General features: G+C 46.9%; 2 protein-coding genes across 2 annotated transcripts in view; both read left to right on the top strand.

The window, feature by feature from the left end:
• Nucleotides 1-5,004, top strand: part of LOC306917394 (extracellular calcium-sensing receptor-like) — a 52,670-nt gene extending 47,666 nt beyond the window's left edge. The window contains exons 10-13 of the mRNA XM_079495614.1: nt 310-624; nt 1,066-1,293; nt 1,837-1,960; nt 3,894-5,004. Of these exons, the coding sequence (XP_079351740.1) occupies nt 310-624; nt 1,066-1,293; nt 1,837-1,960; nt 3,894-4,807 (1,581 nt within the window). The 3' untranslated portion in view covers nt 4,808-5,004. The remainder of the gene's footprint in view (nt 1-309; nt 625-1,065; nt 1,294-1,836; nt 1,961-3,893) is intronic.
• Nucleotides 5,005-16,159: 11,155 nt separating this feature from the next.
• On the top strand, nt 16,160-21,866 carry LOC306917554 (extracellular calcium-sensing receptor-like; the record flags this gene model as incomplete). Its single annotated transcript, XM_079495847.1, has 7 exons — nt 16,160-16,429; nt 18,535-18,621; nt 19,129-19,230; nt 19,623-19,790; nt 20,375-20,584; nt 21,179-21,454; nt 21,855-21,866. The coding sequence occupies 7 exons, from the start codon at nt 16,160-16,162 to the stop codon at nt 21,864-21,866; spliced, it is 1,125 nt and encodes a 374-aa protein (XP_079351973.1).
• Nucleotides 21,867-25,723: the final 3,857 nt, after the last annotated feature.

The raw sequence follows: 25,723 nt of genomic DNA on the forward strand, positions 1-25,723 counted from the left end.
CATGCTCAAACACACCTACGTACACACAAAGCTATGCATAGGAGCGGCCAGCACCGCTCAAAAATGTACTTTAACCCATTTTGGCCTGAAATTTAAAAAATGTCTTCTAAATCTTGACAGTTTTCTGAAAAACCCTATGTTTCTGTATCAGTGGTGCTCAATATTTCATGTCAAGGACCACAAAAATGATATGAAATTGGCCACCGACCCCCATCTGAAAATATGTTATTCCAGGAACCCCTCTTGCTTACTGTAAGTCACTCTCAGATTAAGAGCGTCTGCTAAATGCCTAATTGTTTCTCCTCACAGCTGAGGCAGTTTTGGGAGCACACGTTCGGGTGCCGGTTTGCCCCCGTCACGTCACGCTGGCTGGACGACGACGGAGCAGGAGGAGGAGGAGGAGGAGGAGGAGGAGGAGGAGGAAGGGTGTGCAGCGGACGGGAGGACCTGGGCACGGCGGAGACGGCCCTGCTGGACGTGTCGGACCTCCGGGCCGAGTACAACGTGTACAAGGCGGTGTACGCGCTGGCACACGCCCTGCACGACATGCTGCAGTGTGCCCCGGGCACGGGGCCCTTCCCCGGGAACAGCTGTGCCACGCCGACCACCGTACAACCATGGCAGGTGGATTCTTCACGTATATGCTCTCCTCTAGGGCATACATGGGCAACTGGCAGCCAACTGGGGGCCACATGCAGCACCCCACCTTCATTTAAGGTGGCCTGCAAGTAATATCGGCATACTGATATTTATATGATTGATTTCAGCTGTTAACAATTCCAAACATGACCCGCTTTATTTACTTCACAGACGTAAAAGCATTTTAACACAATTTGTGCCCAAGATGTCCACAGACGTCCTAGGAATTATACTTGAGTTTGGACATTGTGAGTCATACAGTTTTAATCTCCCAGGCTTAGCCTGCCGGCTGATACATTTATTGGGGATCGCTATCAATCAGCCGCAACAGTTTATATTCTCTATAACTACAGTATAGCGTATTATTGCATATAATAGAGTTGTATTTAGGTCTCTGTATGTGTGTGTCTTTCATAATGTGTCCAGCTCGTTCATTACCTGGAGGCGGTCAGCTTCACCACGCCAGCTGGTGATCATGTATCATTTGATGAGAACGGCGATCCTCTACCAATCTATGATGTCATGAACTGGGCGTGGCTTCCTGACGGCGGCGGCGTCGAGCTCCGGACCGTGGGCGTGGCCAGGATGTCCTCCGGCGAGGAAGAACTGGTCCTGGACGAAGACGAGATCTTCTGGGGCTTCGAGTCTAACGAGGTCTCGTTTATCTGGAATAATTAAGGCCCCGTTTACACTTGGCAGCCAAATCTAGCCTGAATCAGATCTGATCCACATCCGGATTGAAATCACATTTGTTTAAATTAGTCTAAATGCAGACAGGGCACATGTAATCAGATTTTTACAAAATGTGACTTGAGTCACATTCAGAGGTGGTTTCACATCTGATTCAAATCTGATTTGAGGAGATCTGTCTCAGTCTGGATGCAACTACAACTCGATCTTATAGATTAAGTAGAGCGTAAAATGAAACCAAATGGACCCGGGAGGGTCCATTTGGTTTCATTTTACGCTCTCAAGAGTTAAAGATCTATAAGGGTGCATTTGTTTACCAACTTTCGATCGTTTAGCTGGGGACCACCTGGAACCCCCTCAAGGCAAATAAAGATTGATTGATTGAAGGCCCACTGGTTGAAAACCATTGGTTTAGAAGTTTAATAGTGAAATTGACCGTTGTTATTTTGCAGTGCACTGAGAGCTGAGATGAATCTAATGTAATGTACAGTATCATTGTCATTGCAGCCTCCTCGGTCAGTGTGCAGTGAGAGCTGTTCGCCTGGAACTCGTCTGGCCAGAAGGAAAGGGGAACCGGTCTGCTGCTTCGACTGCATCGCCTGTTCTGACGGGCAGATCAGCAACGAGACCGGTTGGTTCACATTAATACTTTCAGCGCCATTGCCGACGATTAAAGTCAATTGACGCCTAATTTTCATACTGACGCTTAACGCCATTGCCGACGGCCTTCGGCAATTGCGCTTTTATGGCGCGTTCGATTGCTCGAGCCATAATGCTACTCACGTTAGCCGGTTAGCTAGCTGTGTTGTTAGCACAGCACTGGATCGCCCATCTTAGATCGTCGTCGCCATAATAATCCATTCTATCCATTTCTTTCAATCGCCTGTATCTCCTATTCCTTGTCCCAGATGGCATTTTGGTCAAAACAGCGTTTCTTTGACGGCACAGATATGACGATCTGGAGCTCTGCAGAGCTCCGGTCTGGCTTCAGATGGTAAACAAGGCCTGTCCACTCCGTGTAGTTTCCTAGGTTATGACTACTGCTCATGGACCGGAAATGGCGGCTTTTCAAAATAAGAGCTCAAATTTAAAAAATGCTGGCGTGAATTAGATCCTAATTTTTCAATAAATGATAGCGGCCTAAGTGTTAACTAGTCCATTTAGACATTTCTAGTCCATTCAGGTTTGTTTACATCTGCGGTTTTGAGCCATCTTGGAAGCGTTCGCGCCATAGAGTTAAAGACATAATAGAAAGGTCACCGGAAATCCCCTCCCATCCACTTGAGTTGCTCACCCGACCCAGCGCATAACTCCCGTTTCACCCCTTCTTCCAGGTTGGAAATGTGTGTCGGACGAGGCCTATTTGCCCTCTACGACTTGTTTTGTGTCATCTTGCATGTCCAGTAAGTAGTGTCACCCCCGAGGCCCGAGCGCAAGCTCGTGAGTCGAGCCCACATTGGACGAAGCAATTTTGTCTCGTGCATACTGTATGTCTGGCCCCAGCCGTAATATGCTACAGTAGGCTACCTATGATGACCGGCCAGCATGTCCACAATGTTCAGTTCTCCCTCTCGGTTCTGGGGGCTTGGTTCGTACCCTAACCATCTCACCACTTAACCGTTTCCGCGCCATTGCCGACGATTAAAGTCAATTGAAGCCTAATTTTGATACTGACGCTTAACGCCATTGGCGACGGCCTACGGCAATTGCGCTTTTATGGCGCGTTCGATTGCTCGAGCCATAATGCTACTCACGTTAGCCGGTTAGCTAGCTGTGTTGTTAGCACATCACTGGATCGCCCATCTTAAATCGTCGTCGACATAATAATCCATTCTATCCATTTCTTTCAATCGCCTGTATCTCCTATTCCTTGTCCCATATGGCATTTTGGTCAAAACAGCGTTTCTTTGACGGCACAGATATGATGATCTGGAGCTCTGCAGAGCTCCGGTCTGGCTTCAGATGGTAAACAAGGCCTGTCCGCTCCATGTAGTTTCCTAGGTTAAGACATACTGCTTATGGACCGGAAATGGCGGCTTTTCAAAATAAGAGCTAAAATTAAAAAAATGCTGGCGTGAATTAGATCCTAATTTTTCAATAAATGATAGTGGCCTAAGTGTTAAAGATGGAGTGCCGTGATTTTTTTGTCCACCTTAAAACATGACCATCGGGTATTATTATTATATACGGAGGAAGATTATTTTCAAAAATGTGTATAATATTTGTTAAAATGTCGTCTGTGTTTTTTTCATTGGCACGTTTGACTGTCAAGGTGTCAGCATCCAGGAAGAAACCCTAAATACAAAGGGAAGACATCATTGCACATAACAACCACACCAAGGGGTCTAATGAAATCAATCAACTGTGTTCCAACGTGGATCAATGGAATACTTTACTTTACGTTAATTACAAGAAAAACAAGGAACAAAGTGGACTCTGCAACACCGACAGAATAGTTTTCTCATTTTATAGTTGCATAGCAGCATGTAGCAAAGTTGTGCCTTTTTTTTAGGACGAGACTGTCCCTTTGTGAGTTGTGACCTCCTGTGGCGTGTGTTTGTCAGACTCCCCAGAGTGCGCCGTCTGTCCAGAGGACTTCTGGTCCAACGCCCGGCATGACCGGTGCGTCCCCAAGAGCATGGAGTACCTGTCCTACCACGAGGCCCTGGGCATCTCCCTGACCACCATCTCGCTGCTGGGCACGCTGCTCTGCGCCGGCGTCCTGGCCGTCTTCGTCTACCACCGCGACACGCCCATGGTGCGCGCCAACAACTCCGAGCTCAGCTTCCAGCTGCTGCTGTCGCTGAAGCTGTGCTTCCTGTGCTCGCTGCTGTTCATCGGACACCCGCAGCTGTGGACGTGCCAGCTGAGGCACGCGGCGTTCGGCATCAGCTTTGTGCTGTGCGTCTCGTGCATCCTGGTGAAGACCATGGTGGTGCTGGCCGCGTTCAGGGCCTCCAAGCCCGGCGGCGCCTCCATCATGAAGTGGTTCGGCACGACGCAGCAGAGGGCCACGGTGCTGGCGCTCACCTCCGTCCAGGCCATCATTTGCGTGGCCTGGCTCGCGTCGGCCTCGCCGACGCCGCACAAGAACACGCGGTACCACAGCGACAAGATCGTGTACGAGTGCGCGGTGGGCTCGACGACGGGCTTCGCCGTGCTGCTGGGCTACATCGGCGTGCTGGCGCTCCTCAGCTTCGCCCTGGCGTTCATGGCGAGGAACCTGCCGGACAACTTCAACGAGGCCAAGCTGATCACGTTCAGCATGCTGATCTTCTGCGCCGTGTGGGTCGCCTTCGTGCCGGCGTACGTCAGCTCGCCGGGCAAGTACGCCGACGTGGTGGAGGTGTTCGCCATCCTGGCGTCCAGCTTCGGCCTGCTGGTGGCGCTGTTTGCGCCCAAGTGTTACATCATGCTCCTGAAGCCCGAGAGGAACACCAAGAAGTCCATCATGGGTCGCGGCCCCGCCAAGACGTAGACGCATGAAATGCGACGATAGAAAATATAACATGTTCTATTTTATTAACAATTATATATGGATATATTTATTAACCATCATATATATCTATACATTATTGTTATAAGATAGAACATGTATTATCTGACCATAGATAATACATATTCTATTTTATAACGGTGATATATGGATATATTTGATTGCTCATAACCTTGTTAGTAACATTAATGTTTAAGAGAGAGAGAGAGAGAGAGAGAGAGAGAGAGAGAGAGAGAGAGAGAGAGAGAGAGAGAGAGAGAGAGAGAGAGAGAGAGAGAGAGAGAGAGAGAGAGAGAGAGAGAGAGAGAGAGAGAGAGAGAGAGAGAGAGAGAGAGAGAGAGAGAGAGAGAGAGAGAGAGAGAGAGAGAGAGAGAGAGAGAGAGAGAGAGAGAGAGAGAGAGAGAGAGACAGTCACAGTAATGTTTATAACTGAGAGAGAGAGAGCTCTTTCTGTGCCTCAGATAAGTCATATTTAAATGCATTCATTGATGTATTCTGAAGAAAACAAACAAATAAATGTGTTGTTTCAGTTTGAAACAGAAGTATTGTGGTGCAGTCATTTAGCCTTATTAAAAGGTTTATTATTAAAGGTGAATGTGCACTGCAGTAAATTATTTACCCCCTTTGTTAAAGTGTTAAATATCTCTATAGTGTGATGGTAGTCATTGCTATAGTGTTTATAGTGTGTGTTAATTGTGTTGTTGTTGTTAAATCCACACGTAATGTAACACTCTGACCAGTAGGCGGTGCTGCTGCTCAACTCTTCATACCTGCATGTTGATTTGGCGTGCCTTTCTAGCAGACAGAGAGACAGACACACTATTTATTTGTCCTAACGGAAATTGATTTTGCTCATTAAAAGTAGACTATAAACTTAGTTTCTTTCCACCACTGTAGGTATGTGAATATTGCTATACTGCTCTACAAAGTGCATTAACTATACGTTTTTGGACACACACCTGGCTAATGGCCAGGTGTATCAAAAGTGTCACAGTAAATATTACAGATTTGTAACTCACAAGTTCAGATTTGCAACTCACGTGAGTGAACTCACAGGTTCACATTTGTGTTTTGTATCCACAAGTTCAGATTTGTGTTTTGTATCTGTATTTCGCATCTGTGTTTTGTATCCGTGTTTCGCATCTGTGTTTTGTATTTGTGTTTTGTATTTGTGTTTTGTATCTGTAATTTGCATCTGTGTTTTGTATCCGTGTTTCGCATCTGTGTTTGAAACACAAATACAAAACACAGATGTGAAACACGGATACAAAACACAGATGCAAATTACAGATACAAAACACAAATACAAAACACATACAAAACACAGATGCGAAACACGGATACAAAACACAAAACACAAATCTGAACTTGTGGATACAAAACACAAATGTGAACCTGTGAGTTCACTCACGTGAGTTGCAAATCTGAACTTGTGAGTTACAAATATGTGAGACCTTTGAGACTGTGCTAAAACTCTGCTGCTCTACTTTTGAGACTCTTCTGACGCTGTACTGTACTGTACTGTACTGTACTGTACTGTACTGTACTGTACTGTACTATGGTCCATAGCTCTAACGCCCTATGGGAGGCACGCTGGTCCATAGCTCTAATGCCCTATGGCGGGGGGCACACTCTGGTCCATAGCTCTAATGCCCTATGGCGGGGGCATGCTGGTCCATAGCTCTAACGCCCTATGGGGGGCGCTCTGGTCCATAGCTCTACCGCCCTATGGGGGGCACGCTGGTCCATAGCTCTAACGCCCTATGGGGGGCACGCTGGTCCATAGCTCTAACGCCCTATGGGGGGCACGCTGGTCCATAGCTCTAACGCCCTATGGGGGGCACGCTGGTCCATAGCTCTAACGCCCTATGGCGGGGGCACGCTGGTCCATAGCTCTAACGCCCTATGGGGGGCACGCTGGTCCATAGCTCTAACGCCCTATGGGGGGCACGCTGGTCCATAGCTCTAACGCCCCATGGGGGGCGCTCTGGTCCATAGCTCTAACGCCATATGGGGGGCGCTCTGGTCCATAGCTCTAATGCCCTATGGCGGGGGGCACACTCTGGTCCATAGCTCTAACGCCCTATGGGGAGCGCTCTGGTCCATAGCTCTAGCGCCCCATGGGGGGCGCTCTGGTCCATAGCTCTAACGCCCTATGGGGGGCGCTCTGGTCCATAGCTCTAACGCCCTATGGGGGGCGCTCTGGTCCATAGCTCTAACGCCCCATGGGGGGCGCTCTGGTCCATAGCTCTAACGCCCTATGGGGGGCACGCTGGTCCATAGCTCTAACGCCCCATGGGGGGCGCTCTGGTCCATAGCTCTAACGCCCCATGGGGGGCGCTCTGGTCCATAGCTCTAACGCCCCATGGGGGGCGCTCTGGTCCATAGCTCTAACGCCCTATGGGGAGCGCTCTGGTCCATAGCTCTATAGCGCCCTATGGGGGGCACGCTGGTCCATAGCTCTAACGCCCTATGGGGGGCGCTCTGGTCCATAGCTCTAACGCCCTATGGGGGGCGCTCTGGTCCATAGCTCTAACGCCCTATGGGGGGCGCTCTGGTCCATAGCTCTAACGCCCTATGGGGGGCGCTCTGGTCCATAGCTCTAACGCCCTATGGAGGGCACGCTGGTCCATAGCTCTAACGCCCTATGGGGGGCGCTCTGGTCCATAGCTCTAACGCCCTATGGAGGGCACGCTGGTCCATAGCTCTAACGCCCTATGGGGGGCGCTCTGGTCCATAGCTCTAATGCCCTATGGCGGGGGGCACACTCTGGTCCATAGCTCTAACGCCCTATGGGGGGCGCTCTGGTCCATAGCTCTAACGCTCTATGGGGGGCGCTCTGGCCCATAGCTCTAACGCCCTATGGGGGGCGCTCTGGTCCATAGCTCTAACGCCCTATGGGGGGCGCTCTGGTCCATAGCTCTAACGCCCTATGGAGGGCACGCTGGTCCATAGCTCTAACGCCCTATGGGGGGCGCTCTGGTCCATAGCTCTAACGCCCTATGGAGGGCACGCTGGTCCATAGCTCTAACGCCCTATGGGGGGCGCTCTGGTCCATAGCTCTAATGCCCTATGGCGGGGGGCACACTCTGGTCCATAGCTCTAACGCCCTATGGGGAGCGCTCTGGTCCATAGCTCTAGCGCCCTATGGGGGGCGCTCTGGTCCATAGCTCTAATGCCCTATGGCGGGGGGCACACTCTGGTCCATAGCTCTAACGCCCTATGGGGAGCGCTCTGGTCCATAGCTCTAACGCCCTATGGGGGGCACGCTGGTCCATAGCTCTAACGCCCTATGGGGGGCGCTCTGGTCCATAGCTCTAACGCCCTATGGGGGGCACGCTGGTCCATAGCTCTAACGCCCTATGGGGGGCGCTCTGGTCCATAGCTCTAACGCCCTATGGGGGGCACGCTGGTCCATAGCTCTAATGCCCTATGGCGGGGGCATGCTGGTCCATAGCTCTAACGCCCTATGGGGAGCGCTCTGGTCCATAGCTCTAGCGCCCTATGGGGGGCACGCTGGTCCATAGCTCTAACGCCCTATGGGGGGCGCTCTGGTCCATAGCTCTAACGCCCTATGGGGGGCACGCTGGTCCATAGCTCTAACGCCCTATGGGGGGCGCTCTGGTCCATAGCTCTAACGCCCTATGGGGGGCGCTCTGGTCCATAGCTCTAACGCCCTATGGGGGGGCGCTCTGGTCCATAGCTCTAACGCCCTATGGGGGGCGCTCTGGTCCATAGCTCTAACACCCTATGGGGGGCGTTCTGGTCCATAGCTCTAACGCCCTATGGAGGGCACGCTGGTCCATAGCTCTAATGGACCAGCCATAGGGCGTTAGAGCTATGGACCAGCGTGCCCCCCAACGACTCAGCGACACAAACATCTTTATTTATTTTATTTCATGTTCATTAACATGTTTTTTTAATGAACAAGTATGTTTTTTTTAATTAACTCATCGCCCTCAGAGGATGTTTATACACACAGGGTTGAAACAATAACACTTAATTAAACAACACTCGCTTCAATGACTCCTTTAATTAATCACACTCTGATTTTTAATTGTCTATCGTTCGAGGAGATCTCGTCAGAAGTGTCAAAAAAAGCCTCCAAACCACAGCGGTATAGTAGGGACTCCTTAATTGGGACAAAACAGTTTTAATCCGTCCAGGATGGGTCGGGAACACCCTTTTGGTGTTTTAAGCATTATGTTATACTATATTGGAAAAATAGCAGATCTGCAAGCTCGTAGCGCGGCACCGAGTGCCGCCATTTTTGAAAAATCGTTGAAAATGTCCATGGCGCAAATCTTTGAATATATTATTCTTTCAGAGCCAACGTTTTTAACTCAAATCTTTGCTTCTGGGGGTGTCCCTGGAACAGCATATTTTCAGATGGGGGTCGGCGGCCAAATACAGATAATTCTGGGGCTCCTTGACATGAAATAGTTTGAGAACCACTGATATCTATTGGTTTTTCAGAAAACTGTCAGGATTTACAAGACATTTTGTAGAATAGTCAGGTCTAAATTGGTTAAAAGAAATGTTGTCCCGTCTCGACCCTTTGGTTTGGTTTGGGCTCTAAGTTCATTATTATTATTATAATTATATTATTATTATTATTATTTATTTTTTATTTATTTTTAATCGAGGGCCTACTAACATCCCATTACGTCCCAACAGCTAACGAATGGCAAATATGAATGGATGTGTTCAGATGGGGGTCCATGTGCATAAGAATGGATGTGTTCAGATGGGGGTCCATGTGCATAAGAATGAATGTGTTCAGATGGGGGTCCATGTGCATAAGAATGAATGTGTTCAGATGGGGGTCCATCCACGTGCATAAGAATGTGAGGGTCCTTGACGTGAACATGTTTGACAACCATGCACTGCTGTATATAACCTCATTAAAAAGTCAGATGTTCAGTACTGCCTACTACTGGGGAAAAGAGGAATAGGTCAGGCCCCTTTCAGTCCAGATGTAGCCCAAGGCATCCACCAATCCAGGGGTCTTTCAGCCCAAGGAGAATACACACATGTATCAATAGTTCAAGTGTTATAGGGATATGAACAGTAATTGTCTCCACCAGGCCGAAGGCATGGGGAGAGAGTATTTTTTGCACTCCGTCCGTCCGTCCGTCCGTCCGTCCGTGTGTGTGTCCGTCCTTCCGTCTGTGAACAGCTAATCTCCGGCACCGTTAACCCGGTCGATGCCAAATTTTGCACACACACTCCCTCGATGCCAATGATGAACCTCTGCACCAAAATTTCCAGAACGGCCAGTTATAGCGCCACCAGGAGGCCGCTTTGTGCAAAACAAGTTTTTGGACAGTACACCTACAGATTTTGTCCAAACATCACGCAAATTGGTACACAGTCTCTCTAGAGCCATTCAATGAAACGGGTCTTTCAGATTTCTCAGACTCCTTCTTGATTGGCTAAGATTGGCTTCCAAAGTTCGCAGGAGTGCTCAGTTTCAAACAAAATGCTGCAAATCATGAACACATCGTGTGATTTCCGTGAAATTGTGCACGCACATTCCCACTAGGCCGAGGAGGAAATGCCACATGAACATTTTCAACTCAGCCTCATGGTGGCGCTATAACTGGCCCAAAAGTGTTTTACCTCTAACTGCACATCTGTGGATAACTTTGTATGCCAACTCCCTAGAGGCCAAGGAAAAACCTTTGCCTGGAATTTTTCACATCTGCTCTTTATAGCGCCACCAGGAGGCCGACATATGTAAAACACATTTTCTAATATTACTCCTTCAGATTTGATCCAAATTTCACGCAAATCGGTACACATGCTCTACAACAGGCCAAGCCGCGTCTCACACACACACACACACAGACACACACACACACGTTTATATTGCTCCTAAACATTTTGCCAAACATCACACGCACACTCCTATCCTCCTGGTGGAGACCTGTGCCCAGAAGGGCACAGGTCTCTTCTAGTCTCTTCTGTACTGTACTGTACTGTACCGTACTGAACTGTGCCATACTGTACTATACGGTACTGTACAATACTGTACTGTACAATACTGTCCCATACTGTACTGTTCCATACTGTACTGTACTGTGCTGTGCTGTGCCTTACCATACTGTACTGTACTGTACTGTACTGTACTGTACTGTACTGTACTGTACTGTACTGTACTGTACTGTACTGTACTGTACTGTACTGTACTGTACTGTAGCATACTGTGCTGTACCGTGCTGCTGTGCCCTGTGTATGTGTGTGCGCACGTGCATGTGTGTATTACAAGTCCATGGGCTATATATAATCCATGGTCTCTGAGTGATTTTCGTCTTTTTTTCAAATCCTCAAAAATGATGAAAAAACGGCATGCTATAGTATGCCGTCTCTCTCTCTCTTTCTCTGCGTCACTCTCTCTGCGCCACTCTCTCTGCGTCACTCTCTCTGCGCCACTCTCTCTGCGTCACTCTCTCTGCGTCACTGTCTCTGCGTCACTCTCTCTGCGTCACTGTCTCTGCGTCACTGTCTCTGCGTCTGTCCTGGCTTCCAAAGTTCGCAGGAGTGCTCAGTTTCAAACAAAAGGCTGCAAATCATGAACACATCGTGTGATTTCCGTGAAATTGTGCACGCACATTCCCACTAGGCCGAAGAAGAAATGACACATGAACATTTTCAACTCAGCCTCATGGTGGCGCTATAACTGGCCGAAAAGCGTTTTACCTCTAACTGCACGGATCTGTGGATAACTTTGTATGCCAACTCCCTAGAGGCCAAGGAAAAACCTTTGCCTGGAATTTTTCACATCTGCTTTATAGCGCCACCAGGAGGCCGACATATGTAAAACACATTTTCTAATATTACTCCTTCAGATTGTATCCAAATTTCACGCAAATCGGTACACATGCTCTCCATAGTCATGTGATCAAGACGGGTTTGTGTGAAACTGTGCATGCATATTCCCACTAGGCTTTGGAAGAAGAAAGAAGAAAATGGGGTGTGTGTGTGTGTGTGTGTGTGTGTGTGTGTGTGTGTGTGTGTGTGTGTGTGTGTGTGTGTGTGTGTGTGTGTGTGTGTGTGTGTGTGTGTGTGTGTGTGTGTGTGTGTGTGTGTGTGTGTGTGTTGTGTGTGCATGCATGTTGTGTGTTTGCGTGCGTGTGTCTGCATGTGGCACAGCTCTGATGTAATGCGCGTGTATGCATGTGCGTGCGTGAGTGCGGCACAACACTGATATAGTGTGCGTGCGTGTGTGCGTGCGCGTGTCAGCAGTGGGTATATCAGCCAGCCGGTGGACAGCGTTGAGGAGAGGGAGAGGAAGGGTCCGAGTCATGAAGACTGTTCCACACACACACCTGTACCTGACATGCATGTCGTTATTCAGTTCATTCTCTCATGTACCAGGTCATTATTATTCATGTTTTACAGTATAGCATCTCTTATTAAGGCCTTTTATTTAATTTAGATTTTATACATGTTTTTGAAGTGGGTATACTCTATAGTCTATATGACACATATTTATTAAGTCTTTCATTACTAATATCTTCAGATTGTGAGCTGAAATGATATCTTGAATCTGTCCCGAGTGTGATTATTTTCACATTTTTAGTCGTTGCATGTGCGGTAGTGTGGGGCGACATCGCAAAGAACGTGCTGGAAATAACGTGAACATAGCCGATCGATAGATACGTTTGATTGATTAATTGATTGAAGAACAGTTTGCAGAATTACAGTACATTGCAAGCACAACTCAGTTACCCAATACCCATTCAAAACAAAACAAAATTGAAACAAAGTTGATAATCACCCTAATGAAAAATGCCAGAGCTATTAATAATGCCCTTCGCTTTCTTCTGTTTATGTCCTCCTTAGCTTGGTCTACTTGTGACATACAAGCCCAGTTCCTGGTCAACAGATTCCACAAGGTCAGTATACGTATGAAATGTCTTGACTGATCTTTGACATGTTCAAAAATGTAATTCTGCTTTGGGTTTATAAAGCTTTTAAATAGTTAACCCATTTAGAACTGAGGACGATTCTACAAATGCCTTCTAAATCCTGACATTTTTCTGAAAAACCCATGTTTCTATCAACTATTTCATGTCAAGGACCCCCAAGATTATTATGTAATTGGCTGCCGACCCCCATCTGAAAATATGTTGTTCCAGGGACCCCTCCCAGAAGAAAAGATTAGAGTTAAAAAACATTCTTGTTTTGTAGATCTGCCATTTTTCAATAGCTAAAGTATAACATAATGCTTATAACACCAAAAGGGGTTCCCGTTCAGAATGGGTTAAGGCCATAATACATGTCTGGCCTTATATACGATATCATGAACCATCCAGACCTCTCTATCTATCTGGGAAAGGATCTGCTTTCTGTTCCTACAACCACAATTAAACGTGGCAGCGCTTAGTTTTTATACACCACATTATCTGGAACAAACTGCCGGTCTGCTACCACTCTTTTTTATTTTAAAACGCATCTAAAGACCTTCATGTTTGCCGCTTTTCTTTTCTCATCTGCACTGTAATTGCATCTGTTATTATTAATATTATTTTACTTAGTTTTTTAATGATGATGATGATAAACTTTATCGCAGACACTATGGGCTCCATTTCCGTCACCGCTAAACCCCTTATCCCTAAACTTCTTTGCCTTTTTTTTTTACTATTTAGTAAATGTAGCCGATCTACATTGACACGTTGTGAGGTTGTAGACTGGCCATTTTAACTATTTAAAAATGTTTAACAAAATATATTTAAAAAAAAAGGCAAAGAAGTTTAGGGATAAGGGGTTTAGCGGTGACGAAAATGGAGCCCTATAGGTCCATATACAAAACAAGACACAAAAACTAACAATAAAACAGAGACAGCCTATACATACAAGACTATTTTCACTTGATACAGTCCATATCAATTAAAAAACATAAACATTGCCTCCAGTGTTTCCAAAAGCAAGAGATAAACCTTGTATCGCTCTGTGTGATCCCTCTTAAGGCCACGATATATACATTCTTTGACTCCTTCAATCTACACATGAATCTGAACATAAAATGTCTCAGTACAGCATGAAAAGTGGACCGTACATTACTAGTCACAAACATTTCACTTGCACTGGTCCATCTTGGGAGTTTCAGAAAGATTCTAAAAGCATCATTATAAGATTCTAAAAGCATCATTATAAGATTCTAAAAGCATCATTATAAGCCACCTGAACTTTTGTTCACTTTTGCACTGCTATAACAGCACCATAAGTGAGCCGTATAAGACAAATCAAAGAGAATCTCATTCATGACCCTCCAAAAATATATAATAAAAAGTGCAATATGTTTTAAAAAGAGCTATTTTATTTTTTACGTTGTCTGTACACATGTGAAAAGTTCGTGCCAGCATATTGGCTTAGTTCATCATCATCATCACAGAGATCATCCCTGATTATGTGACGCAGACATTGTTTAATGTTATTACATGGCTTGGTTGAATGCTTGATTCTGATTGGTCAATCGCTTAATTCAGCGGTGAGTTATCTCATGATAATGACCGCTCCGCTGTATAATGACCGCTGCCTAATCAAACCCTCTGAGCACCACCAGCTGCGCGGCTGCGCCCGCTTGATTTACTGCCGTTTCCAACATAACAGCCATGTAAACACACACACTACTGACACACAATGTAATTTACAGCTAAACATTGCTCTTAAAAATGTTTTTGAAAACATTTGAGCGAGAAATAGACGAAGCAGCTGGACCCGAAAATGGATTCTATTTGATCAACTCACTTCCTTGTTTTCCGACAGTGCTTCAGCCCTGCAGCTGGGCAGACTCAGCCAGCGCGAAGTTATGGAATACTTTTTTGTTGTGTTTTGGATCAATGGATTAATTTATGTTAGTTAGCCATGTAATAAGCGGGATAATATCTGGCTAGGTGGTCATTGTCGGGATATAATTCACCTTCAGGGAGCGTAACCACCTCGGCTTCGCCTCGGTGGTTAAACTCCCTGTCGGTGAATTATCTCCCGACAATGACCACCTAGCCAGATATTATCCCTTACTTATTTCAGTCAGGACAACTCATGAATGGAAGGAATATATTTATTGAATATAAAATGAGCAATATATCTATTATGGTTTGGCGATGAATTGGATCCGCTTAACAGCAGATCCAAAACGACAGGTTGTAGCTGGGGTGGAGGAGGGTGAGCAGCAGCAGTTTAAGCAGACAGCAGCGCAACAGTATCAGTGTGCAGAAGCAAGCAAGCAGGATGAGCAGTGCAAACTTGCAGTTTAAATGATTGGATGAAGTGAATCATGTGAATGAGAACGTGATGCATTGCTGAGGCGGCAAGTTCAGTCTCCTGAATGAACTTGCTCTGTGCATGTCTGTGGCAGACGCGGTGCTCAAAATTGTGTTTCCTTTACTCGATGTGAAGCACACTGAAATTGCAGTGGTGGTTCTCAAATGTTTTACTTAAGTAAAAGTATCAATACTGTTATATAGAAATACTCTGTTACAAGTAAAAGTCTGGAATTCAAAATGCACTTGAGAAAAAGTACAGACGTATTGCATTAAAATGTATTTAAATTACCAAACGTAAAAGTACTCATTATGCAGAATGTCCCTTTTCAAGTTTTCATGCATGCAAATCTTTTGAAAACAACAGATCTACAAGCTCAAGTATTGATACTTTTATTTGAGTAAATAATGTGAGTACTTTTTCCCATAGTTTCCATCCATCATGTTGTGTTTTGTGAAGGCAGGAAACTTGGTGCTGGGAGGGTAGTTTCCATGCATCTTGTTGTGTGTTTTCTGTTTTGTGAAGGCAGGAGACTTGGTGCTGGGAGGGTAGTTTCCATGCATCATGTTGTGTGTTTTGTGAAGGCAGGAGACTTGGTGCTGGGAGGGTAGTTTCCATGTATCTTGTTGTGTGTTTTGTGAAGGCAGGAGACTTGGTGCTGGGAGGGTAGTTTCCATGCATCTTGTTGTGTGTTTTCTGTTTTGTGAAGGTAGGAGACTTGGTGCTGGGAGGGTAGTTTCCATGCATCATGTTGTGTGTTTTGTGAAGGCAGGAGACTTGGTCCTGGGGGGGTTGTTTCCCATCCATACTATACCAAAGTACCCTGCGCTGAGCTTCACCACCAAGCCTAATGAACCAATCTGCTACGGGTGAGTTATAGGCCTACAATACGCTGGGCCGGGACCCATTTGTGAGTCAAACATTAAACGAACATTAAATTCACATTGAAAACGGAAATGTTCAACAGTTTCGACGTCCTATAGGTTTCCGACAGTCGCAGGTCATGCTGTTATTAACGTGTTTTACAGTATGAGCGTGGAAGGTTTCCGAAAGTCGCAGATCATGGCGTTCGCCGTGGCGGAGATCAACGCTGACCCCGCCCTCCTGCCCAACGTGACGCTGGGGTTCCGCCTCTACGACACCTGCTGCGTCGCGGTGGGCGTCGGCTTCAAGGCCGCCATCTCATTGGTCAGCGGCCGGGAGGAGCACGTGCGATTGGACGAAAGCTGCGCCGCCGGCTCCTCCCCTCCCGTGCTGGGCGTCATCGGGCCAGAGTCGTCGACGCAGTCCATCGGCATGTCTAGTATACTAGGTCTGTACCATGTACCTCTGGTAAGTAATCTGTCATTTGTACTTATATATGTATACTCATACATGTCTACTAGTGTACTCTAGTGTAAGTCTCTAACATGTACCTCTGGTAAGTAATCTGTACTCATATTCATACATGTCTAGCCCTAGAACACTAAACACAGGTGATTCTCACCCAGACCCCAGATTCTATTTTTGTCATTTTCATAATGTTGTTGATGTCTGAAGTGGGTGTGTCTTTCAGTGCCTTAATGATGCTCAGTGACATCATAGAAGGTGACATCATAGTCAGGTTTCCCTGACCACATCCCTGTTTTTGAGGGGCGCTAGTCCCTCCTATATACAGGTTTAATGTTTGTTTTTAGTTCAATGTTTGTTTTAAAAACGCCATTGACAATGAAATGGAAAATTTACGTAATTTTGTCCCTAACACAAACATTAAATGCCATTAACAATAAAGATAATTTAATGTTTGTGTTGGCACCTAATCAACATGAGTTAGATTTTAATATATTAGCGCCCCTCACTTCACACGGGTGTGATGTTTTTCTACAGGCAGGTGTTTGGGTGAATTTCACCCGTGTTTTTGTGATAGAGAAAACTGGTCCATTCTCACAGGTCCCAGGAATGGGTCAACCAAAGGAGAAGTTCCCAGCTTAATTTCTTCTTTTTAGGAATAATATGCACAGGGGGTAAAATATACCCGTGTTTACTGATGGTGTGACAAAAATATGTTTAGTGTTCTAGGGCTAGTATACTACAGTAGGTCTCCTTCCAGTGGGACGTGCAGCGAGGACCTCCCTATAGGGAGACGCTAGAGAGGCATCCTAACCAGATGCCTGAACTGCATCCCCGATTCGGCCATGCACGATTCTGCATCGATGCAGCAGTGTGACATAATTGATTACAGCCATTTATATATTTTATTGTATTTAATGTTAAGACATTTATGTCAAGGAGACGAGAGTGATTGATTAAATAAAATATGTTGTTCAGTATACTGTATACTGTATATCTGACTGCTTGTATTGACTGATGAAAACGTTATGTTGTGCAGTCATTTAGAAACGTTTGATGCATCGTAGAAGCACATAAAAAATGTATCGTTACATTACCTGATGAATCGTAATGGAATTGAATCGTGAGGCCAGTGCCAATGCACACCTCTACTCTTTCTTTTTTTCCCACCATTTTTGCAACCCATTTTTTTCACCCAGTGTCAATAATCTAATCCAATCCTGGGCGCTACACTTCCTCTGCCAACCTGGGGAGGGCAGCGGACTGACCTCATGCTTCCTTCTATGCATGATGAGTCCAAGCTAGGGAGTTTCCCGTGGAAATAACCCGTTATTCCGACTAGTTCCTTTCCCCTCCATCAGGCGCTCCGGCTGGCCAGGGGGAGACAGTTTAGAGACCAGGATTACTGCATGTTTTTTGCATGTTACTTGTATCCACGACCTTATTCTTTCTGTCATTACTGTCATGACTTCATGACCATAGGTCAGGTGATGAGAGCTTTGCCTTCTGGCTCAGCTGTCTATTCGTCACAACAGTGTGGTACAGCGACTGCAATACCACCTCTGCTGTTCGCATTTTTTTTTTTTTTTTAAACGTCCATTTGTTATGCAATGGTGTTTGCCGCTGAAGTGTAATGAAGGGAGATCTGGATTCTAGATGCTCTGACGTGGGATTGGACAGGACAGGAGCTGTGTTTTTGCGGCCATGGTTTCCTGGTTCCTGGTTTCAATGATAATCAAACAGTGAATCATAGCTTAGCTGCAGGCAGGGGCAGCAGTGGATCAGTGGGTAGAGTGGCCAGTAGAATGGCCGGATGGGAAAACGGTGAGATTCCCAGTTCGATCCCGGGGCTCCCCCAGAGTTGGTGTCAAAGTGTCCATGAGCAAGACTCTGAACTACTACTACTACTTGCTCCCGATGTGCATGGTGCCTTGCATGGTTTTCGCCAATCGCCACCATGTATGAATGTGTGTGTATAAGGTGAATGTAATGCTCAATCTATGTAAAACAAAAAAACAAAACAAAAAAAGACTTCACGGTCGTCTTTGGTAGGGAATGAGTTTTTAATATATGAATACATTACATAATTATTTTTGAAAAATTTTCAGGTCAGTTATTTTGCCACCTGTTCGTGTTTGAGTGACCGGAGACTGTACCCTTCCTTCTTCAGAACCATCCCAAGTGACGCCTTCCAGGTACTAGTACACACTATAGTACACACGAACTAGTACACACTAATTAGTACATACTAGCAAGGGCAAGAGTAGCACCACCAGATTCTGGAGCATGCTGTTTCCACCCGGCTGCTGAAGAAGCGATGGTCGCGGTTCATAGGTTGTCAGCGCTGAGGAAACTAAGCCCATTTGGCCGAAACGCGGCCACTGTTTGTTCGTCAGAGGTAAATAAAGCATGTGAAAGGGATTTTGAGTGCTGGCGCTTTCTTCTGTTTTCGTCTTACCTCTCCATCCTTAACCAATCAGGTCTCTATATCTCTCCATCCTTAACCAAACAGGTCTCTATACCTCTCCATTCTTAACCAATCAGGTGTCTAGCCTTTCCAACCTTAACCAATCAGGTCTCTATACCTCTCCATATTTAACCAATCAGGTGTCTTGCCTCTCCATCCTTAACCAATCAGGTGTCTAGCCTTTCTATCCTTAACCAATCAGGTCTCTTATACCTCTCCATTCTTATCCAATCAGTTGAGAGCCATGCAGCAGCTTATGAAGAGGTTCGGCTGGACGTGGGTGGGGCTTGTGGTCAGTGATGATGCATATGGACGCAACGCTGCCAGGTCCTTAAAGGTACGGCAACACATTATTTTACAGTACTGGTCGCCCAAACAGTGGTGGGGTTGGGTTCAAATGTGTTCCCACAGATAGCTGAGAACTTTGAGAAGGATGCAAAACTCTGTTGTTTTTATTTAGTTTTGGATCAACAATTTTTAGCGGACTGAATGCACCGTGGTTGATAGTGCAGCGCGACGCGTTGTGAATTTGTAGATAGGCCATTTTCAGCATGCAACGAAGTGTAAAATGACTAATACTGGATCTCTTGTCCACTAGTCCCTTCCTAACATTTTCGTCTCAGTTTTAGTCGACGGAAACAACACTGGGACAGAGTGAATGGAGTACATCTACATTGCAGTATTGATACTTTTGAGTTAATTATTTTCCCACCACTTTGTACTTCCCAGTTGGACCTGGAGCGGTCTGGCGAGGCGTGTCTGGCCTACATCGAGGTTCTGCCCGGCGACAGTGACCCGGCAGAGCTGCGGAGGATCGTTTCTGTCATGAAGACGTCCACGGCCAGAGTGGTGGCTGTGTTCGAACTGGGAGCACACATGAGGAAGATGATGGACGAGGTAAGATAGATAGATAGATAGATAGATAGATAGATAGATAGATAGACGGACGGACAGCTGTGTTTGAACTGGGAGCACACATGAGGATGATGGACGAGGTGGTAACAACATCTAGGGCGAGGTCGTGTGCATGCATCCGCCTGGGTGACGGCAGACTGCTGGGCGCTGCATGGCGCTTTGGCATGGGGCGGGTCAGATCAACATATGGAATGAATTCTGTACTGGCCATATATGCAGCGTGTCTTGAGTGTACAGGGTTTGATGAGGTCAGATCAGATCAACATTATGATCAACATATGTAATGTCAGAACAGGAAGGACGGGCGGGGAACACACGTGTGTCATACATAATCTCATTCCAGCCAATGAGAATTTGGCGTCCTCACCTTCGTCTTCAAAGTTCGTGTTTGCACAAACACTCAAAACTGGCCATTCATTGTCAATGGCATGCAATGTTTGTGTTAGGACAATGTTTGTGTTTACACAAACCCTCAAAGCTGGACATAGGAGAGGCTAGCGCCCCTCAAAAATTACCACATCCACATCTGCAGCCATGGTAATGAATTCATAAGGTTTATCACACAGGTAATAAGACAGAACCTGACGGGACTCCAGTGGATGGCCAGTGTCTCGTGGGCCACGTACCCAGGCTTCCAGACTCCAGAATTCATGCCGTACCTGACAGGCACCCTGGGGATCGCCATCCGTCGCGGCGAGATCCCGGGACTCAGGGACTTCCTGCTGAACCTCCGGCCCGACGACGAAGACCCTGACAACGTCCGTGAAGACAACCTGGTGAGTGTTTGTTTCGTTTTACCTTGCAAGAAACAACCACAACCACTTTATTGTCACGTGACAGCTTTAAAGAAGTAAAAAAATCCCACCTGTGTGAAGTGAGCGTGGAACTATACTGTAATTGTTGTACTGTACTGATGTACTGGTACTGTAGTCAGTGTGAAGCTCAACAGCAACACTTAGGCCCAGACACTCGTGCTGAAAACTCAGCTTCCCATCATGCACCTGTGAACAGTGTGAAGCTCAACAGCACCACATTCTCACCTGTTGCTGTTGGTATACGCTAAACAGACATAGGGACACACAACGCTACATAATGGAGACAGTGTGCCCACCGCTCAGTCAAAATTCACACTTGTGTGAAGTGAGGGGCGCTGTTATCATCATACATCATCATACATCAGCCAGCCAATGCACAGCTTTGTAGCTGTGCATAGGAGCGGCAAGCACCTCTCAAAAATGTACCATGTGTTCTTGCTTACTGTAAGTCACTCTCGGATTAAGAGCGTCTGATAAATGCCTAAATTATAAATTGTACCCCTCCGTGGATTTTTCTATATAAAGACCGGCATGGGGTTGTGTTTCTCCTCGCAGATGAGGCAGTTTTGGGAGCACACGTTCGGGTGCCGGTTTGCCCCCGTCCTGTCAGTACGGGGGCACGACTACGAAGGAGGAGGAGGAGGAAGGGTGTGCAGTGGACAGGAGGACCTGGGAACGGCGGAGACGGCCCTGCTGGACGTGTCGGACCTCCGGGGCGAGTACAACGTGTACAAGGCGGCGTACGCGCTGGCACACGCCCTGCACGACATGCTGCAGTGTGCCCCGGGCACGGGGCCCTTCCCCGGGAACAGCTGTGCCACGGCGACCACCGTACAACCATGGCAGGTGGATTCTTCACGTATATGCTCTCCTCTAGGGCATACTGTACATGGGCAACTGGGGGCCAACTGGGGGCCACATGCAGCACCCCACCTTCACTTAAGGTGGCCTGCAAGTAATATCGGCATACTGATATTTATATGATTGATTTCAGCTGTTAACAATTCCAAACATGCAAACATGACCCGCTTCATTTACTTCACGCCATCACAGACGTAAAAGCATTTTAACACAATTTGTGCCCAAGATGTCCACAGACGTCCTAGGAATTATACTTGAGTTTGGACATTGTGAGTGTTATATATTGACAGCCCTGTTTTGTCCCTGTTGTGTTCCCGTCATGCCTGCGGGGGACACACCCCCTTTCCCTGTATGTACAATCTATGTTCAGAGTAAACAGTGAAGCTACAGTGCCATTACCTGGTCTCCCGTCTCCCTATCATTCTATATAAGAACATAACAAACTGGCGACGAGGTGGTGCGGTTCCACGTGTGTTTGTTGTTTTCCGTGGCCGAGTCAGCGTTTAACGAGCCGGTTAACGTTTGCCGCGGGTGTACAGCGCGCGGATATATTCAGTGCAGGGGTGCTGGCTACTTGCTGGAGAGTGAATGAACAACAGCAGGACCAGACTACAGAGAACGGCTCTTGGAGGACTGCACGTGAAGAAGGCGCAAGTACAGGAAAAGGGACGGATCTGGATGGAATTTGGGACTATATATTAAGAAGAAAAAAAAAGAAAAAAAAGAACTAAGCAGTGGACTTTGTGATAGAGAAAACGAACGGAGATACATCTACTTTCTGGACATTGTTTGAAAATGGCTGCACTGATTGGACATATTGGACTATTTGAGGAAAATGAAGAACAGTGGTGTTCATACACAGAGAGGTTTGATTATTTTGTACTGGCTAACAAGATTGGAGGGGATGTATTGGTGCCAACATTTTTGAGTGTTATGGGGGCAAAAACATTCAACCTACTACGCAGTCTAGTCCATCCTGAGAAGCCAGGGGCCAAGTCCTATGTGGAAATAGTGGCACTTTTGCAAAATCACTACTCTCCTAAGCCACTGGTTGTTGCAGAGAGATTCAGGTTTCATAAAAGGAACCAGGAGGAGGGTGAATCTGTCTCACAGTTCATAGCTGTATTGAAACGGTTATCGGAACATTGTAATTTTGGAGGGTCACTCAAAGACACCATATGTGACAGACTTGTGTGTGGTCTACGCAGTGAGGCTATCCAGAAACGACTGCTTACTGAGGCTGATCTAACTCTGGAAAGGGCCATGAATATAAGTACATCAATGGAGATGGCTGCCCGTGAAGCACAGCAGCTAAGTGCATCACTTCAAGTGCATAAATTGTCTTTGGAGCCACCAAGCAAGACAACAGCTGGAAATCCATGCTACCGCTGTGGCAAATCCGGACATCAGTCATCGGAGTGTTGGTGTAAGGACTTGGACTGTAGAAACTGTGGAAAAACAGGCCACATAGAACGTGTCTGCAGAGCTAAAAAGGCTCCGACAAGCAAACAGCGCACAGAGACCAAGAGAAGTGGGTTCCAAAGGAACAGGAGAAAACAGGTGAACATGGTGGAGCACGACCAGTATGACCAGAGTGAGTCTGATGATGAGGTTACCGTGCATGTTTTATCTGTTATGGACGGTGATGATGGGTACTGGGTCACACCACTGTTGGAGAACCATGCTGTAAGGATGCAAGTGGACACTGGTTCACGTGTATCCATGGTATCGGACGCTGTTTACCGGGAGAAGCTGCAGCACCTGGCGCTGAGGTCAACCAGGTTGAAGTTAAGAACCTACACAGGAGAACCAGTCCCCGTGCTGGGAGTTGTGGAGGTGACAGTGGAACACAACGTGCAGAAAATGACTCTTCCACTGTACATTGTTCAAGGGAATCACTCTGCGTTGCTAGGCCGCCGGTGGCTGGAGAAGCTTAGGCTGAATTGGCAGGAAGTGTTCCTAATTAGGGATGGGGACACAGGACCCCTACAGGATATTTTGAAAAAACATTCCCCAGTTTTTGATGGAGAACTTGGCAGCATGAAAGGCATTACGGTTAAGTTGGCGATCAAACCAGGAAGCACACCAAAGGCTTTCAGAGCTCGACCTGTCCCGTATGCCATCAAGCCCAAGGTGGAGGCGGAATTAGCCCGATTGGTGAAGAGTGGGGTACTGGAACCAGTAAAAACAAGTGACTGGGCAACACCGATTGTTCCAGTCATGAAAAAGGATGGAACGCCAAGGATCTGTGGTGACTTTAAAGTCACTTTGAACCCTGTCTTGCAGGCAGAACAGTATCCCTTGCCCCTTATTGATGACCTTTTTGCCGGCTTAGCTGGGGGACAGAAGTTTAGTAAGATAGATTTATGTCAAGCCTATCTTCAGATGCATGTGGATCCGGAGTCACAGGAACTGTTGACCATAGTGACACACAAAGGCCTGTATAGGTACTGTAGGCTCCCTTTTGGAATTACCTCTGCTCCAGCGCTTTTCCAAAGGGCCATGGACCAGATTCTCAGTGGGATACCAGGGGTCCAGTGTTATCTTGATGACCTTCTTATAACGGGACCAGACGACGTGTCGCACTTAAGGAACCTGGATGTCACACTGCAAAGATTGGAGGAATATGGCCTGAGAGTTCGGGTAGATAAATGTGAGTTTTTCAGACCTTCTGTTGAATACCTCGGGCATGTAATTGACAGCACAGGACTACACAAGGCACCATCGAAGGTGAAGGCTGTGGTGGAGGCTCCATCCCCGAAGAATGTGAGTCAGTTGAGATCATTCCTGGGCCTACTGACGTACTATGCAAAGTTTGTGCCTGACCTTGCAAACAAGCTGAAGCCTCTGCATGAGCTTCTTAACAAGACCAAGATATGGAAATGGACAGACAAATGTGAGACAGCTTTCAAGGAAGTGAAAACAGCTCTCTCCCAATCTGAAGTCCTCACCCATTTTGACCCCACATTGCCACTTCAGCTGGCATGTGACGCCTCACCTTATGGTGTGGGGGCAGTAGTGTCACACATAATGCCGTCAGGGGATGAAAGACCAATCGCTTTTGCATCAAGGACATTGAGTAAAGCAGAAAGCAATTATGCCCAGATTGAGCGTGAAGCACTGTCAATAGTGTTTGGGGTGAAGAAATTTCACCAGTACCTGTACGGGAGAAAGTTCACGCTACTCACTGATCATCGGCCGCTCACCTCAATTTTTGGTCCCCGTGCTGGCATTCCTTCACTAGCAGCCAGCCGTATGCAGAGATGGGCCCTGTTACTGTCCGCCCACCAGTATGACATTAAATATAGGAAGGGCGATCAGCACGGAAATGCTGACGGGCTGTCAAGACTCCCATTGCCAGTCGCACACACTGAGCCAAAACAGGCTGAGATACTCTACTTCAGGGATGTTCCTGTTACCCCAGTGACCTCGGCTCATGTCAAGAAATGCACTCGCACTGACCCTGTCCTGTCTGAAGTTGTGGACATCATTGCTTGTGGGAGGAGAGGAGTGATGAGCCCGAGCTTAAAGCCTTACCTGGGGAGAAGAAATGAGCTTTCGGTCCAGTCCGGATGCTTATTGTGGGGCTATCGTGTCATTATTCCACCACCATTAAGAGGCAAAGTGCTGGATGAGCTCCACTCTGGACACTGTGGCGTAGTGCGAATGAAAGAAATCGCACGCAGCTATTTCTGGTGGCCAGGTCTGGATGCAGTGATAGAAGAAAAAGCAAAGTCATGCTCAGCCTGCCAGAAACTGAGAAATCTCCCACAGCTGGCTCCCTTGCATCCGTGGGACTGGCCTGAAGAACCATGGCAGAGAATCCATATAGATTTTGCTGGCCCGCTGGAGAACCACATGTTCTTAATTGTAGTCGATGCTCACAGCAAATGGCCTGAGATTGCTGTCATGAAGAGCACCTCCTCAGAGAAAACCATTGACGAGTTAAGGTCCATCTTCAGTCGTAATGGTCTCCCACAACAGCTGGTTAGTGACAACGCCCAACAACTGGTGTCTGGAGAATTCAAGGCGTTCATGGAAGAGAACGGTATTCAGCACATTACGTCTGCACCCTATCACCCAGCTACAAATGGGCTTGCGGAAAGATTTGTACAGTCCATGAAGAAAGCTCTCAAGTCTTCCCCAAACACGCAATCTCTAAACAGACGCCTTAATGCTTTCCTGTTGTCCTATAGGAACACACCCCATGCTACGACGAAGGTGTCCCCTGCCTCGCTT

The sequence above is a fragment of the Electrona antarctica genome (genome assembly GCF_951216825.1).
Source record: "Electrona antarctica genome assembly, chromosome: 24".
Taxonomy (NCBI): Eukaryota; Metazoa; Chordata; class Actinopteri; order Myctophiformes; family Myctophidae; genus Electrona; species Electrona antarctica.